Raw genomic sequence first — 17,511 nt, forward strand, 5'->3', positions numbered from 1 at the left:
AGGGTCAGGGGACACCCACGCCGTCACAACCACCCCCTGCCGCCTCCACCGCAGAGCCCACACGTACCCGCCTCGCAGCCCTTGGTGATGAGGGTGCGCAGGGCCTGGCACACAGTGACCCTCAGGTCTGGGCGCTCGCTGATGGCCGTGCCCAGTGTCCGCGCCAGGCCTTTGAAGGAGGTGGCTACGTCCGTGGGCTTCGTGCAGAACCCGGGCAGGAGGGTCCAGATCTGGGGTGGGAGGGGATGGTGGGAGAGGGTGACATCCAGCAACCTGTGCCCCCCGTCCTACCCACGTCCCCCCAGTAGCCCCCTTACCTGCCACTGGAGCGTGTCATAGATCTTGGACTCCACTGTGCTGCCTGCCTGAGCCAGGTCCAGTGCTAGAGTGACACAAGGACATGGTGTGACCCTGGGCACACTCCTGGCCTACAGGCCTCATTTTTACCCAAACCAAAAGCCCAATGGTGAGGACAGGGATCTGAGTGATTGCCCTGCTCCACAGATTAAAAAAAAATGGTGGAGTTTCAACAGAAACGAAATCTGACTAGCATCCATGAGAACGCGGGTTTGATCCTTGGCCTCGCTCAGTGGGTTAAAGATCTGGCGTTGCCGTGAGCTGTGGTGTAGGTCACAGACGAGGCTCGGATCTGGTGTTGCTGTGGCTGTGGTATAGGCCAGCAGCTGTAGCTCTGATTCGACCCCTAGCTTGGGAACCTCCATATGCCGCAGGTGCAGCTCTGAAAAGCAAAAATTAAAAAAAAAAAAAAAAAAAAAAAAATTAAAAAAAACAACATGAGGAGGACTGTCCTATACATGCATAATCCTACTTAAAGTTGGTAACATTTATTGAGCAATTTCTACATGGCAGGCTGTGTAACGTGCACTGATTATACCATTTAACCCTCACACCACTGCAGTTACCGTCCTCAGTGTAGAGACGAGGAGGAGACCCAAGGGAGCTGAATAAACTTGCCTGAGGTCCCCAAACTGCAGAGGGGCTGAGCTGAGATTTGATCTAATCGGCTTAGCTCGCCACAGACAAAAGCTGCCCCCTCCCACGTAAGGCTCTTTCTTTCCAATGAGTATTCTGTATCCCACGGTGGCGCCTTAGCACGACTAACCTCACCGGAGCCGCACTGAGGGAAGTGTAGGCTAAGTCACTGTGGCATTCCTAAGCTCCCAGGCCAGGGATGGAACTTGAGCCACAGTAGTGACCCAGCCACAGCAATGACAACTCCAGATCCTTAACCCACTGCACTACCAGGGAACTCCACGAGGAACATCTTTGCGTGTGTAAATCAATGTGTCCTTATCTAACTGTTGCCTTGATGGGAGAAGAGCCCCCAAGCCTGCCGGCCTCAGGGAAGGGTCCTGGAACGGGGGTGCCTGGCCATGTCTTGGACCCCACTGAAGAGGGCACTCAAGCACTGGCTGATCACCTGCTTGGCCCGGGGACTGCCAAACGTTCTAAGGCTGGGGTGCTGGACCAGGGACCCTTCCTGATCCTTCCTGCTGAGAGGGCAGACCTTTGTTCTCTTTTTTTTTTATCTTTTCGCCTTTTCTAGGGACGCTTCCCACGGCATAGGGAGGTTCCCAGGCTAGGGGTTGAATCGGAGCTGCAGCTGCCAGCCTACGCCAGAGCCACAGCAATGAGGGATCCGAGCTGCGTCTGCAACCTATACCTCAGCTCACGGCAACGCCGGATCCTTGACTCACTGGGCAAGACCAGGGATCGAACCCACAACCTCATGGTTCCTAGTCGGATTCGTTAACCACTGCGCCACCAACGGGAACTCCCCAGACCTTTGTTCTTCAGGGTGGTAGCCAGAGGCAGGAAGTAGGTGGTGAAGAAACCAAGTCGTGTTTCCCGGACGTGGTCTCGGATGACGGGCAGCAGCCAGCTCCGAGGAAAATCCAGAGTCTCTCTGGGAAGAGGCAGGGAAGGGCCAGTGAGGAAGAGGTTACAGCCTAGAGGGCAGCACGTCCCACAGGACATCCCCTGCTGAGCCGAGGAGCAACTCGGGCTCTGCTTTGGCCTCTTCTGCTGACCCGCTCCGTTAGGGACACTCTCCCAGGGAAGGATAAGCCACGTGACTCTCCTGGGGCTGGTTTAGAAGCCAAGCAGGGCTGTACTTACTCAGAGCCATCGATTTCCAAAGGCACGGCCTCTAACACGACCTGGGGGCCCATGGTGGCCACTGCCGCGCCCACCGCATGGTCCAGAGCGGCCGTGTGGGGGAAGTGGGGGGAGAGACGCAGGTCACACAGGGACTGGAGGCACTGGAGCAAAGAGACGAGGGATGGGACATTAAGAGGGCTTGCACGGCAGGCACCGGGGACTGAGTCTGGGCCAAAGTCTCCAGGAGGAGGAGGTCAGAAGCATGGGCGAAGGTTCCACTCTAGGCAGAGGTCACAGGGCCCTTTTGGATGCAGTACTGGGCACCCACTGTGGGCACTGGTGTGCATGCAGGGGGAGGCTATAAAGCGCACAGGTAACAGGAGACACGTGCCCTGCCAGGAACCCACGTCTAACAGCCCCACTGCCACCTCTTGCCCCAGCCCAGCAGCTCCCCCACTCACCTTCCTCATCACGGGATGGGCCTGCCTCCCACACGCCTCGAAGAAGACACACAGCAGCTGCAGCACGGAGCTCCAGGCCGCGTGGAATTTGTACGTCAGGCCCTCCTCCACCGCCCTGCCAGGGGAGCGGGCTGTCAGGGCCATGGTCATGCTCAACCAGGAAGCCCATGGATGGCACTGGGCATCACAGACCACAGCAAGGGTAGGGCCCCAGGAAAGGCCAAGGGGGAGAAGGAGCGTTTATGCAGTGCCCCCTATGCTGAGAGTTTAATTTATATAATCCTCACCACACTTCAAGAAAAAGCTGTGAGGTGGGCTATTTGTTCCACCTTCGAGGCGGGGGGACTGAGGCTCAGAGAGATTAAACAACCTGCCAATGTCACTCTGCTAGTGGCCAAAGTGGGCCTCCAAAGGCCATGCTGTCACTGTCCCATGCCTTCTTGGTCTGACCAGAGGCGGGAGGACAGGACAGGAACAGGTGGTTGGGGCAGGGCGGGGGGGGCGGTTGGAGGCGCAGAGGTGGGCTGGGCCAGCCGCCAGCCCCTTCCGGCCTATGCACACTGCGGTCAGCTCATCTCTCAAAGTCCAGCCCTGAATGCTTTAGGCAAGAATATCCAATGGGGGAGTTCCCGTCATGGCGCAGTGGTTAACGAATCCAACTAGGAACCACGAGGTTGCAGGTTCGGTCCCTGCCCTTGCTCAGTGGGTTAACGATCCGGCGTTGCCGTGAGCTGTGGTGTGGGTTGCAGATGCGGCTTGGATCCCGAGTTGCTGTGGCTCTGGCGTAGGCCGGTGGCTACAGCTCCGATTCAACCCCTAGCCTGGGAACCTCCATATGCAGCGGGAGCGGCCCAAAGAAATAGCAAAAAGACAAAAAGACAAAAAAAAAAAAAAAAAAAGAATATCCAATGGGGTCGGAGTTCCCATCATGGCGCAGTGGTTAGCGAATCCAACTAGGAACCATGAGGTTGTGGGTTCGATCCCGGGCCTTGCTCAGTGGGTTAAGGATCCTGCACTGCCACGAGCGGTGGTGTAGGTCACAGATGCGGCTCGGATCCCTCATTGCTGTGGCTGTGGTATAGGCTGGCGGCTACAGCTCTGATTTGACCCCTAGCCTGGGAACCTCCATATGCAGAGGGAGTGACACAAGAAATGGCAAAAAGACAAAAAAAAAAAAAGAATATCCAATGGGGTCAATGCAGGGAAAGGGATGAGCTGGGGGTAAGTCAGCTCTATTCTTCAGTTTTCCAGAAGCTGCATCCCAGGTATATCCACAGGAAGCAGGCCTGTGGCCTCATGAGGAACAGTACCCAAAGCACCACACTTTGGAGCTGAGCAGAGACCAGAGGCAAGGATCCCAGCTCCTTGGTGCTCGGAGGCTCCTCACTGGTGGGCAAGGGTGAGGGCGCTTGGTGGCCGTGTCTGTGAGCGGCTTCTCTCACAGGTGTGGAGGGCAGCACAGCGAGGGAGAAAGAGTGGGCTCTGTGGGCAAGCCACCACTTGCGGGTTGAGTGACCTCAGCTTTCCCATCTGTAGAATGGGGTCAGTACCTCTCTATTAGAACTATAAGGACTATCAGTAGTTTCTGTGTATTGGAAGCGCAACTACACGCCAGCTACTGCTCTGAGAACATCACATCCATGACCTGATTCAAGCCTCACCTCATTAGACTGATGACGACCCTGAGAGGTGGAGGAATTTCCCTCAGGGGATGGACCCCAAATCCCTACTTAGGAGCCTGGCACTACGGGACCTGCAATGTGGCCGGTGCTCAACTGACAGCAGCCACTCCGGTGCTGTGCACCAGGCCCACAGAGCGACAAGAGGAGGGCCTGTCATTGAGGAACTTTCTAAGGTACAATTTTTTTTTTTTTCCCCAGGGCCACACCCATGACATACGGAGGTTCCCAGGCTAGGGGTCGAATCAGAGCTGCAGCTGCCAGCCTGCACCACAGCCTCAGCAACTGTTGGATCCGAGCCGTGCCTGCGACCTACACCACAGCTCACAGCCACACCAGATCCCCAACCCACTGGGTGAGGCCGGGGATTGAAACTGCATCTTCATGGATCCGAGTCCTGATTCGTTTCCAATGCACCATGAAAGGAACTCCACAATTTATTCCCTCCCAATGCAGGGGCTGTGTTCTCACCTGAACATCTTGGCGATGTACTGGGCAGGGCCTGAGGCCGAGGAGGTGACAGAGCCGATGTCAGCCATGTGGGGGGCGACACACTCTCTCAGGATCTCCTACAAAAAGAGGCCGAAGCTGTCTGCGCCCGAGGCAGCCCCCCGGTGCCACCCAGCCCCACCCTCCCAGTGACTGCTTTCTGAAACTTCTAGGAAGCCCATCCCCATCCCAAGAACCTCCTCCCTGGGACAGGGCTGGAGGCCTGGGGCGAACTCTGGGTGAGGCAGAGTGGCAGGAGACCCTGGTTAGAGCTGGGGCCGGCGGGGGCCGGAGGAGGGCTGTGTTACCTGCAGGCACTGGGCAGCCACTGTCACCACCTGCGAGTGTGGGGAGAGGAGGCAGGTCATTGCAGTTCCAAAAAAACGAGGGAGGTGGCCCAGCCCCAGGTTCTGATGAAGCCTGTAGAGACAAAAGGCTTCTTTTTCTGTGGGGCCTGGTCCGGGCCCTGGGGACCCAGATGGCACAGGTCTGACGACAGTCACTGAACTGAGGGGCGCTATAGACCCTTCTGGTCGGCAACTGTAAAAAGGGCTCTTCCTTCGGTAATGGCGACACGGAGTAAAAAGTTCAAAACACCCAGGCCTTCAGGGTATAAAGTAAACAACGTGCCATCTCCCCTCCTTTCTCCCAGATGCACCTCCCAGAGGAAAAGCAAGGTTAAGTTTCTCAAATACTCTTCCGGAAGTTTTAATGCACATACAAACATCTGAAATAATAACAATTGCTGGAGTTCCTGTCGTGGTGCAGTGGTTAATGAATCCAACTAGGAACCATGAGGTTGCGGGTTCGATCCCTGGCCTTGCTCAGTGGGTTAAGGATCCAGTGTTGCCGTGAGCTGTGGTGTAGGTCGCAGACGCAGCTCGGATCCTGTGTTGCTGTGGCTGTGGCTGTGGCACAGGCCAGCAGCTGTACCTCCGATTGGACCCCTAGCCTGGGAACCTCCATATGCTATGGGAAGCGGCCCTAGAAAAGACAAGAAGACAAAAAGACAAAAAAACAAACAAACAAAAAAAATTGCTACCATGTAGCATGTGTCATGTCCACAAACATTAATTCTTTTAAACCTTGCAAAAAACAAAAACAAACAAAAAAACCCTTATGATTGTATCCTATTACAATTCCATTTTATAGATAAGGAAACTGAGGCCCAATCAGGATTCACACCCTGGTAGTTTGCAAATAATGCCACCATCCACTGGGTTCTGTGACTCGTTTTTTCTCAATAGATCTTGGAGGTCTATCCACATCAGCACAAGCACATCTACCTCAACTACTTCCACCAGCTGCCCAGTACCCACTGTTCGTATTTAACCAGTCCCCTCCTGGGGCACATCCAGGCTGCTCCTGTTTCTGCCATCACCTGCAGTGCTACAACAGACATCCTGGGATGTACACCCTGGCACGACTGGAGGATAAACTCGGAGACCTGGAGAAATGAGGTGGTTTTGCCATTTTCTGACACTCCAGGTAAAAGGCAGTTTGGGCAAGAAAAGGACGGGGGCCTGGCAGACATGGGCTGGAGACCTGGCTTTGCTCATCTGCAGCTGCATGACTAGCGAACTCAGAGTGCTTCTGTTTCTGCTTCATGAAATGGGCTGAGACCTTCCTCATGGGGTGATATGATCAGTGAGATGAAACCTGGGTGCAAAGCACCCAGCTCGGTGCCTTAGGGAGAGCAGGCCGATGGGAAGCCTTCAGCAGAGGGGAGGACTACCCGTGCGGGGGCGTCAAAGACCCCAGCTCCAGGCTTATTCTCAGCTTTACTATAGAAAAGTGGATTTATTTATTTATTTATTTGCTTTTTAGGGCCGCACCCATGGCATATGGAGGCACACAGGCTAAGGATCTAATTGGAGCTATAGACACCAGCCTACGCCACAGCCACAGCAATGTGGGATCCAAACCACATATGTGACCTACACCATAGCTCACAGCAATGCCAGATCCCTGGCCCACTGAGCGAGGCTAGGGATTGAACCCGCAACCTCATGGTTACTAGTCAGATTCCCTTCTGCTGCACTACAGCGGGAACTCCGAGAAAAGTGGAATTATTTAGTGGAATTATTTGCTCTTATCTACTATAAGAGCAAATTTTATGACAGAGACACAAAACAGAAACTGGGTTGGCAGGCCTGAGAATCCTAGAGGAGGGGACCATTAACTCAGGTGGGAAGTGGGGTGGAACCACAGAAGGGGATGAAATCCTCTTGGAAAGAAACCAATTGGGAGTTCCTGCTGTGGCAAAGCCGGTTGAGGATCTGGTGTTGCTGCAGCTGTGGCGTAGGCTGCAGCTGTATCTTGGATTTGATCCCCAGCCCAGGAACTTCCATGTACCATTAGTGTGGCAAAAAAGAGAGAGAGATCAACTGCACAGGGTGACAGCTGGGGGACAATTGTCAGGATGGCATGCAGGCCCCATCCCAGGGGAGGTGCCCTCAGCAGGCCTTGCTGCTTCTCACAGCTGATTGGCAAGGGCTCTGGCAGGAAAGGTATAGAGCCAGGTACAGGCTGTGCCGCCCTGCCCCGGTCTACACAAGCTTGTTGCAGAACTGCTGCCATCCCAGAAAGCTGACACCACCCCCAGGCCACTGACACCTTCTGGCTCATGTCCTCCCATCCGCACCGCAGGGCAGGGCCTCTGACTGCAGGCTCCCCGCACCACATCCCTACCTGACCAGGTTGATATGGGCTTTCTCCATGACCTTCAGCCAGGCTAGCAGAGGTTGTAAGTCATTCTCGCTGGGAACGTAGTCGTACAAGGCCTAGGGGTGGGACGGGAAAAAGCAGGTAACCAAGCTAGTTCTGTAGAGGCCAAGGTCAGGACCCCTTCCCACTCCTAAGCAAAAACATAGTCCAGGGACTGTCCTGTCCCAGGGCCTGCCCATGTGACGCTGAACACAGAGCCCTGGCGTGCCTTTCCCTGTTGCATGAAGCCCTTCCGCTTCCGCTTCTATGGGATGAAAGTGTGCAGGAGCAGTCGAGAATAACTTGGGTCACACAAGCCTTTGTGAACCTGACATAAGCCAGAACCCTTCTCTAGAAAAATGCATGTGAGCACACGCATACCTTTTTGCAAATACTCTGGGGCAGCAGTAGGGGAGGGGAGGTGGTGCTCCCTCCCCAAATCCACCCAGAGATCCCAAACGCTGAGAGCCCTTGTTCAAGCACCTGCTAATAAATACCATGAGACCAGGCTGAATAGTTTATCAACAACCACGAAGTCAAGGGCCAGGGGGCCCAGCTCCCGGGGACGCTGATGTGGCTTCAGCAGCCAGTCTCCTGGCTGCCTGTCTACCCGCCCATGCACTGGGGCAGCCCAGCCCATCCAGTGTCACTCTGCAGACAGGCAGCAGGGCTGCCCCAGCACAGCCACACGCCGAGCCCCCGTCAGGCCTCACCTTGATGATCTGGGCGTTGAGCTCTGCCGGCAGGGTACCCGGGCTGGGCTTGGCGTGGAAGAGGCTGTGAAAGGCCTGCATGGCACAGGCTGACACCAGCTGGAGAGGACACGGCAGCTTAGTGGGGAACTACAAAGTCCACAATGGCCCGGGGCTCCCCGACCCCCCCACGCCGGCTGGTGAGCTTCGGGGTGATCTGGGCCCCTGGAACCTCGAACATGCCCCCAACATCTAAACACTCAGAGGACTGTTGCTGTAAGTCTTGGCAGCCACTGAAAAATGTTAAATGATTTAAACAACAGTGGAGAAATACAAACAAAATGTTTTTAACATAATGGGCTAGAAAAGGAGGCTACAAATGGTTCGCATACTATTATAGCTGTATTTTCATGTTTTTACATGTTTGTTTATCTAAAAAGAAAATGTCTGAAAGGATACACAGAAGTTGTCTGTACTATTTATTTTAGAAATGAGACTTGAAGGAAAAAAGAGACTTTTTTTTTTGTCTTTTCTAAGGCCGCTCCCACAGCATATGGAAGTTCCCAGGCTAGGGGTCTAATTAGAACCGTAGCCACTGGCCTATGCCAGAGCCACAGCAACGCTGGATCTGAGCCACCTCTGCAACATACACCACAGTTCATGGCAATGCCAGATCCTCAACCCACTGAGCAAGGCCAGCGATCGAACCCGCGACCTCATGGTTCCTAGTCAGATTCGTTAACCACTGCGCCACAATGGGAAATCCGGAAAAAAGAGACTTCTTTTTGTTTGTTTTTGGCTATGCCCACAGCACGTAAAAGTTCCCATGTCAGGGACTGAACCCACGCCACAGTACTGACCTGGGCCACTGCAGTGACAGCACCAGATCCTTAACCTGCTGCACCACAAGAGAACTCCTATTTTTCACTTTATATAGTTTGAAATTTTTTCCTTTTAAACAACGAAAATATTGGAGTTCCCCTCGTGGCACAGTAGAAATGAACCCAACTAGTATCCATGAGGATGTGGGTTCAATCCCTGGCCTTGCTCAGTGGGTCAAGGATCCAGTATTGCCGTGAGCTGTGGTGCAGGTTGCAGATGCGGCTCGGATCCTGTGGTGCTGTGGCGTAGGCCAGCAGCTGTAACTCCAATTTGACCCTAGCCTGGGAACCTCCCTATGCCTCAGGTGTGGCCCTAAAAAGCAAAAAAAAAATAAAAATAAAAATAAATAATAATCCTATTATGTATATAATGAATGCTTTAAAATATATATGCAAAGAAACACTATGAGAGAATATATAAAGATGAATAGAATTATGCTAGGATAGCAGAAATGCAGGGAATCAGTTTTAAGAATCTTTAAAGTAGTCATGGGGAGTTCCTGTCATGGCTCAGTGGTTAATGAATCCAACTAGGAACCATGAGGTTGCAGGTTCAATCCCTGCCCTTGCTCAGTGGGTTGAGGATCCGGCGTTGCCATGAGCTGTGGTGTAGGTTGCAGATGAGGATCGGATGCCGAGTTGCTGTGGCTCTGGCATAGGCTGGTGGCTACAGCTCCGATTGGACCCCTAGCCTGGGAACCTCCATATGCCGCTGAAGCAGCCCTAGAAAAGACACAAAGCCAAAAAAAAAAAAAAAAAAGCAGTCATATTGATGTTAGTAAGTAAAAAAAAACAAAAAAAAGGAGAGAGAGAAATAACTGTGACTGTGGCTGAAGGGGAGCTTGAGGCAGGGAGAGGACTGAAGCTTTACCAGCCCCACCATGGTTCCGCCCACTCCCTGACCTGTCTTAGCTGAAGGTGGCTGGTGTGTTGACACAGGGGATGAGACGGTGTCCTTGGATGGAGCAAAAAGCAGGGGCAGGGCCTGGAGACCCCTGCTGCTGGCCTTAACAGTGAGTTCCCCGAGTGCCTGCACCAGGGGCCTGGGGTCTGAGGCTACACCCTCCCTCCTCCACGCTGGCTCTGGGGCCTGAGCTCACCACGTGGTTCAAGGTCATGACTCGGAGGAGCGTCTCACTGCAGCTCTTCACCAGGCCTTCTGGGAAGCAGGGCAGCAGGTCCTTCAGCAGGGTCAGCATGTGCAGCAGGGTGGTAGCCTCCTTGGAGCCTGGCAGACAAAGCGGGGCTGGGACTCCAGCCGGCTCTCCGCAGTTGGCCCTGACCTCCTGCCCCTGCCCACCTCCCAGGCACACGCCCCACCTCCAGACTTCTCAATCTCCTGGATGCAGAACTTGGCGGTGGGAATGGCAGCAGGATGATGCGCAGGGGCCTTTTCGCCAAACATGATCTCACTGCCCTTGAGGACGGAGCACACTCCATGCTGGGCAGCCTTCCGGACCTGAGGGCCAGGGGGCGGGGACAGGACCAGGTCAGCATTCAACCAGCAGCGTGGGTGGTCGTCATGCCCGCTAGCATCGAGCACTGATCGCATCTCCTATTGGGCCGTGCCCGGGGCTTCGTGTGTAGAGATGCCCAGGCTGATGAGTAAGACAAACTCAGTTTCAACTCCTGCTCTCTGACTCACTCGCCAACTGAGCTCGGGCAAACCAAACTACTTAGGTCTCCAAGCCTCGGGTTCTCGTCTTTACAACACGGACTCCTTCATTCATTCACTCATCCAGCAACACAGAGTCCAGCCAAGCCCCGCACCACTCTGGTGCTGGCCCTTCGGCAGTGAACAAACAGCTCACTGGGAGGCAAGAAATAAAGACACAGACGCCAGAAGGCAAAAGTACTCGGCAGACCATAAAACAGGGGCTGTTCCTTTTATAAGGTGGTCAGAGAAGTGTCACTTCTGTGCTGTGATGTTTCAGCAGAAACAAGTGAGGGAACCACCACACGGATACACAGGGAAAGGGGCGTGAGCCTGCCTGGGATCAGAGTGCTCAGCACCCTGAGAACTGTTATGACCATCATGACGATTGCCCACTCCCTGCCCTGCACTTCAGGAGGAAGCAGAGGGGGCAAGAGTCACTTACGGGGCACCTGCTACACGCCAGGACCTGCAGCAGGCCTGTGGGAACACCAGAGTGTCACTGGGACCTTGCAGCTGAGTTGGTATTATCATCCCTACTTTACAGCTTAAAAACCAAGACTCAGGAGTTCCCGTCATGGCTCAGTGGTTAACGAATCCAACTAGGAACCATGAGGTTGCGGGTTTGATCCCTGGCCTCATTCAGTGGGTTAAGGATCTGGCGTTGCCGTGAGCTGTGGTGTAGGTTGCAGACGAGGCTCAGATGCCGAGTTGCTGTGGCTCTGGCGTAGGCTGGTGGCTACAGCTCGGATTCGACCCCAAGCCTGGGAACCTCCATATGCCGCGGGTGAGGCCCTAGAAATGGCAAAAAGACAAAAAGACGAAAAGACAAAAAACAAACAAACAAACAAACAAAATCACAGCACAAGCAGTATTCAACTCAGGTTTTCGTGACCCCGAAACCCCAATCCGGCCACTATAACTAAACATGTCACTGACCAATGAGGCAGCAGAGATTCTGAAGGGCCTGACTGTGACCTTCCCTCCCATCAGAGGAGCTAGCAAATCGGGCCACAGGCAGGAGCAGACTCTCAGGACAAGAGACCAGCACTCAGGGCGACCTCCCTGGTCCACTCAGCAGGCCAGCCCCAGCCTGCTGACAGGAGCGGCAGGCCCCCCTCCCCCATCCCGGGGGCCCCGGAGCCTCACCTTGGGCTTGATGTGTACCGTGAAGCTCAGCAGCCCTTGGTACACCTGCAGGGTGACGGGGTAGCCCCAGGCCTCCAGGTCCTGCTTCCGCAGCAGAGTGGCCAGGCAGGAGAGGACCTTCAGAGAAGAGGCAGTGTCTCAGCTCCACCCACTTTAGCCCATTCCAGAAACTCCCAAAGGGATTTCTAGGGGTTCAAGGAGTGCTTATACCCCTCCCGGGGAGCCTCCCAGCTTTAGCCAAGTCGGATGGGCTCTGGAAGACAGCAGAGGGGACACGGAGACCCAAACACTGACCCATCGGAGGGCAGAGGTGGAGCCGCTGCTGGCCTGGGCTGACATGATATCCATGAAAGCTTTGGAGGTATCGGAGAACTTTCTGATGAGCACAGGACTGGGCACGCTGTGGAGACAGAACAGAGGTCAGAAGCCAGAAGGAGCCTCCGAGAGCAGCCAGTGAAGCCCCAGCCCTGGTCTGGAGGAGAAGCTGGACAGAAGTGGGCAGTACTGGCCCAGTCACTCAGCAAGCCCACCCTTCCTGAAACCCGGCGAAGCGGCACCTGAAGTCACACCACCCTCCCCGTCTCCACTACCCACCAGATGGACCCTTATAAACTTCCCCATTCCTTTCCCACCTCCCCAACTCCCCCACTCCCCAGCTTCAGGTCCCCCGATATCAGAGCAACATCCCACCCCATGCCTCCTGCTCCACTCACTGTACCAGAACTGCCTCCCCAGCACTCGCTCTGTCCTGTAACATCCCAAGCCACCCTGGGGTCTGAGGGGGGTAGAATGCCACCTGATACTTAGTATCTTTTTAATAATTCCCTGACCCTCTTCCTCCCTTCACCCACACTCCCTTCTTGGCCCCACAAAGAGCCAGGCCTCACCGCTTCAGGACCAGGTTCAGCAGGTAAGCAACAGCGGCCAGAGACTCCGTGGACTCCACTGCTTCCATGGTTGTCATCTGAGGCCAGACCAGGGGGGTGTGAGTGGGAAATGTGTCACATGGGACACCCGGGCACTGTGCGTCCAGCGGGATGGTTACGACTGAGACCCCTGATGTCAGAGGTTCAAATCCCAGCTCGGGACTAGCAACTGAAGTCTTCTGGGACTTGGTTTCCTCATTTGCAAACCAGAGATAATAAGCTGCTATGAGGTTTAACTGAGAATACTGCCTGGGAATTCCTGTCGTGGCACAGCAGAAATGAATCCGACTGGGAACCATGAGGTTCGATCCCAGGCCTCGCTCAGTGGGTTAAGGTTCCGGCATTGCCATGAGCTGTGGTGTAGGTTGCAGATTCGGCTCGGATCTGGTGTTGCTGTGGCTGTGGTGTAGGCTGGCACTGTAGATCCGATTAGATCCCTAGCCTGGGGGACCTCCATATGCCGCAGGTGTGGCACTAAAAAGCAAAAAAAAAAAAATACTGCCTGACACTTGATGAAAATCATATATCACTATGTAATTTAGCTTATTATTCTAGAGCAGAGGTTAGACAGCGTTTTCTGTAAAACGTCAAATAATAAATATTTCACACTTTGCAGGCCTCATATGGTCTCTGCTGCATATTCTCCTTTGTGGGTTTTAACTATCTTGTAAAGATGTAAAAATCATTAACTCTCAGGCTGTACAAAAAAAAAACAAACAAAAAAAAAAAACAAAAAAAAACACACCACAGTCAAGATTATCCCCTTGAGCCATAGCTGGCCAGCCCCTTTTCTACAGCAGTGGTTTTCAAACTTTTACACCCTTAAAAAAACTATTGAAGATTCCCCAAAGAGGTTTTGTTTCCAAAAGTTATAACTGTTGATATTTACCACATTACAACTTAAAACTGAGAATTTCACACAACATAAGAATAGGCATTTGGGAGTTCCGGTTGTGGCGCAGTGGTTAACGAATCCGACTAGGAACCATGAGGTTGCGGGTTCGATCGCTGCCCTTGCTCAGTGGGTTAAGGATCCGGCGTTGCCGTGAGCTGTGGTGCAGGTTGCAGACGTGGCTTGGATCCCGCGTTGCTGTGGCTCTGGCGTAGGCTGGCGGCTACAGCTCTGATTCCACCCCTAGCCTGGGAACCTCCATATGCCGGGGGAACGGCCCAAGAAATGGCAAAAAACAACAACAACAAAAAAACCTAGCCTGGGAACCTCCATGTGCCGCAGGAGCAGCCCTAGAAAAGGCAAAAAGACCAAAGAAAAAAAAAGAAAATAGTTTTAATAGAGAATCCCCTGGGTGCAACTCAGTTTCATCAATTATGGGAATAAAATAAAATAGAGTCGCGGATTTCATTTTATAAGAATAGTGTAACAAACCCCATCAGGCTCATCAAGCCACTGAAACACTTTCACCTGTTCAAAGCTGTCCTGCTCTTCCTGCCATGCCGGGGGCCTCTGCCTTCACTCTGCAGCCTGAATAACCCGCTCCTCTTAACGCCCACCCCCAAGTCACAGCCACTCACCAGGGCAGCAAAGTATTCCGTCTCCGTCTCCTTCCCGCCCTGGGAGCGAATCACCTCAGTGACAGCAGCCAGGACAGCACAGATCTGCACATGGGGGAGGAGGCGCCAATGACATCTATTTCTGATCAAACACCATCCCAGCCTCTTTTCCTTGCTCCTTCACAAGTTAACCTGACAAAGCCCAGGGCACACAAGATGAGCAGTGTCCAGAGCCAGGGGAATGAATACACCTCGGGGCCTGGCAAGTGGGAAGACCCACACGTGCGCTCAAAAGCTCCCTCCAGGGCTCCACCTCTTACAGAAACACCTGCACGAATGTACAAACGTTCATGCACAAATGTCTTTATGGCAACAACCAACTGGAACAACCAAGCAGCTGTCAACAGAGAATTAATAATGTACTCTTTTTGGTTGTTTGTGTGTTTCATTTTAGGACCACACCTACAGCATACAGAAGTTCCCCCGCTGCTGCGGCTGAAGGTGTAGGCCAGCAGCTCCAGCCCCAATTCAACCCTTGGCCTGGGAACTTCCATATGCTGCAGGAGCAATAGTAAAATAAGATAAATAAATAAATAAATAAAAATATAAACTACTGAAAAATAAATAACATGTAGTTCATTTAGATAAAACATTTTCAAACCACCAATAATTATTCGGGATTAACTTACCTGACAAATGTTTCCTGAAAACATTCTATATACAAAAGGCCTGTGTTAGGTACAGTTGAAGAGATAAACGTTTGCAAAATATTTCTTAGACATGAGGACATTGCCCATTTGGGGACATCTGAAAAATGTCAGTGGGTTAAGAATCTGAGTGCACCACCCTGGGTGGCAGCAGAGGTGCAGGTCTGATCCCTGGCCTGGTGCAGGGGGTTAAAGGATCCAGCATTGCCACAGCTGCGGCTCAGGTTGTTGTCACAGCTGTGGCTCAGATTCAGTCCCTGGCCTGAGAACTTCCATACACCAGGGGTGTGGCCATAAAAAGGAAAGAAAAGAAAAATATCTGGAAAATACCCTGAGGGACTTTACTCATGAGCTGAGGAGATGCTGTTAGAAGTAGTGGAGGAGTTCCTGTCATGGCGCAGTGGTTAACGAATCTGACTAGGAACCATGAGGTTGCGGGTTCGGTCCCTGCCCTTGCTCAGTGGGTTAACGATCAGGCGTTGCCGTGAGCTGTGGTGTAGGGTGCAGACGCGGCTTGGATCCCGAGTTGCTATGGCTCTGGCGTAGGCCGGTGGCTACAGCTCCGATTCCACCCCTAGCCTGGGAACCTCCATATGCCGCAGGAGCGGCCCAAGAAATGGCAAAAAGACAAAAAAAAAAAGAAGTAGTGGAAACTGGGAGTTCCTGTCATGGCTCAATGGTTAACAAACCCGACTAGCATCCATGAGGACTCGGGTTCGATCCCTGGTCCTGCTCAGTGGGTTATGGATCCAGCACTGCTGTGAGCTGTGGTGTAGATCACAGAGGCAGCTTGGATCTGGCATTGCTGTGGCTGTGGCTGTGGCTGTGGCGTAGGCCGGCGGCTACAGCCCTGGTTGGACCCCTAGCCTGGGAACCTCCATATGCCACTGGTGCGGCCCTAAAAAGATAAAAGACGGGTGGGAAAAAAAAAAAAAAAAAGTAGTGGAAACTGCCCCAGAAGAAGAAATGAGTAGAGGACAAAAAGGGCAGGACACAATATCCATAGATTCCAGCTGCTGTCACCAATCAACAGTCCAACTGGCCCCCCTCACTAGCCTCCTGCTGCCCTGACCCTCCCCCTTACCTCCTTGTGGGCAGCCGAGTTAGACTCCCAGAAGCGCTGCACTTTGCTGAAGGTGACATTTGTGCAGTCGGAGAGGCCACTCAGGAAGGTGCCTGAAGATTTCTCTGTGAGAGCCGGGGCCACCTCTTCTTCTTCCATGACTGTCTCAGGGGCTTCACTTTTGCCCAGGCGCAGAGACCCTGACTGCATCTCATTATGCAACTTCACTGCATCAACTGTCAGGTTGCTCTTTCCTGAGAACCGGGGGCATAGGGTAAGGCCCTTATTTTAACCCAAGCCGCCTTTTGGCCAAGAGAACAAGAACCCTAGGAAACAAACCTGTGGAGTCCAGGCCCCCAACCCGAGAGGCTAAATTCCGAACGCGGTCTGCCTCATTATCCCATTGTACACCTAGAACTTAACTCAGAAAGGGAACCCTCCAGGTAAAAGTTTCGCCGGTAGGAGTCAGCTAGGGGCTGCGGCGAGGGGCTTGGTTGAGAGATTAAGATGAAAGCGACTCGCAAAGAGTCACTAAGGTTAATTCCAGCCGAGAGTACTGACTATGATACTCCTGGTACCCTAGCCAAGTCATTTCCCTCCTGTGGACTCAGTTTCTGCATCTGTTAAATGGGGAAGGTGGACCTTTACAGCAGGCTCCAGATTGAACATTTTAAGAGAGGAAAGGCCGATGGTTGCTCCCCAAAGCCTCCAGAAGGCTCAGATCCATCAGGATCCAGCCCCGCCCAGAACCCCTCCGCCCGCAATGCCTTGGGTTGTCACCCTGCTACCTGAGGGCGGACTGAAGAAGCGGCTGCGGGCGGCCTGGCGGTGACGGCAGATGGCAGGGTTGCTTTCGCTGCTATGGCCTTTCTTCCAGCGCTTCAACTTGGCCGAGACGCCGGAGCGCAACTTCCCCGAGCGACCCATGTCGACTAAGCCGAGAGTGACTTTAAAGGACTAAGTTCCAGGGACCTAGAAACACGCGCAGGACCCACGTGGGTCCGCAGCCCACTTCACTTCCTCTTCCTCTGGCGTAACTTCCGCATTCGCGTCCGTCACCATGGCAAGAGCATCAACATCCGGTTTCACCTAGCGTCCAGGTTCTGATAGGGAGGGGCTCCTGAGAGATCTGCTTCTAGGGAGGAAGTTTTGGTGCTGCCGAGTCTCTAGGGCTCTTAGTCCAAGGCTTCGGTTCTTGGCTACAGAGGAGTGTCCTAAAACTGGAATTCCTTTGCAGGTTAAAGAAACATCGGAGGTCCCTGCTGGCCTCGCGGTTAAGGATCCTGCAATTGTCACTGCTGTGGCTCAGGTCGCTGCTGTGGCTTGGGTTCAATCCCTGGCCTGGAAGACGTGGCCAAAAAAAAGAAAAAGCAACCAGTGATGCTCCAAACTGGAGTTCCCTCGCGGCTCAGCGGGTTAAGGAACTGGGGTTGCCGCTGCTGTGGCTGCATGCCACAGTTGGGGCCAAAAAGAA

At 53.4% G+C, this 17,511-nt stretch overlaps 1 protein-coding gene across 1 annotated transcript in view; it reads right to left on the reverse strand.

The window, feature by feature from the left end:
• The window catches only part of RRP12 (ribosomal RNA processing 12 homolog), a 33,342-nt gene extending 16,271 nt beyond the window's left edge, over positions 1-17,071 (reverse strand). The window contains exons 1-17 of the mRNA XM_021072760.1: positions 16,826-17,071; positions 16,059-16,291; positions 14,289-14,372; positions 12,720-12,796; positions 12,127-12,232; positions 11,833-11,949; positions 10,350-10,488; positions 10,130-10,257; positions 8,170-8,268; positions 7,442-7,533; positions 5,059-5,170; positions 4,733-4,830; positions 2,583-2,697; positions 2,140-2,282; positions 1,806-1,927; positions 318-382; positions 68-230 (exon numbers count right to left, since the gene is read on the reverse strand). Coding sequence (XP_020928419.1) covers positions 68-230; positions 318-382; positions 1,806-1,927; positions 2,140-2,282; positions 2,583-2,697; positions 4,733-4,830; positions 5,059-5,170; positions 7,442-7,533; positions 8,170-8,268; positions 10,130-10,257; positions 10,350-10,488; positions 11,833-11,949; positions 12,127-12,232; positions 12,720-12,796; positions 14,289-14,372; positions 16,059-16,291; positions 16,826-16,964 — 2,032 coding nt within the window. The 5' untranslated portion in view covers positions 16,965-17,071. The remainder of the gene's footprint in view (positions 1-67; positions 231-317; positions 383-1,805; positions 1,928-2,139; positions 2,283-2,582; positions 2,698-4,732; positions 4,831-5,058; positions 5,171-7,441; positions 7,534-8,169; positions 8,269-10,129; positions 10,258-10,349; positions 10,489-11,832; positions 11,950-12,126; positions 12,233-12,719; positions 12,797-14,288; positions 14,373-16,058; positions 16,292-16,825) is intronic.

The sequence above is a fragment of the Sus scrofa genome, chromosome 14 (genome assembly GCF_000003025.6).
Source record: "Sus scrofa isolate TJ Tabasco breed Duroc chromosome 14, Sscrofa11.1, whole genome shotgun sequence".
NCBI lineage: Eukaryota > Metazoa > Chordata > Mammalia > Artiodactyla > Suidae > Sus > Sus scrofa.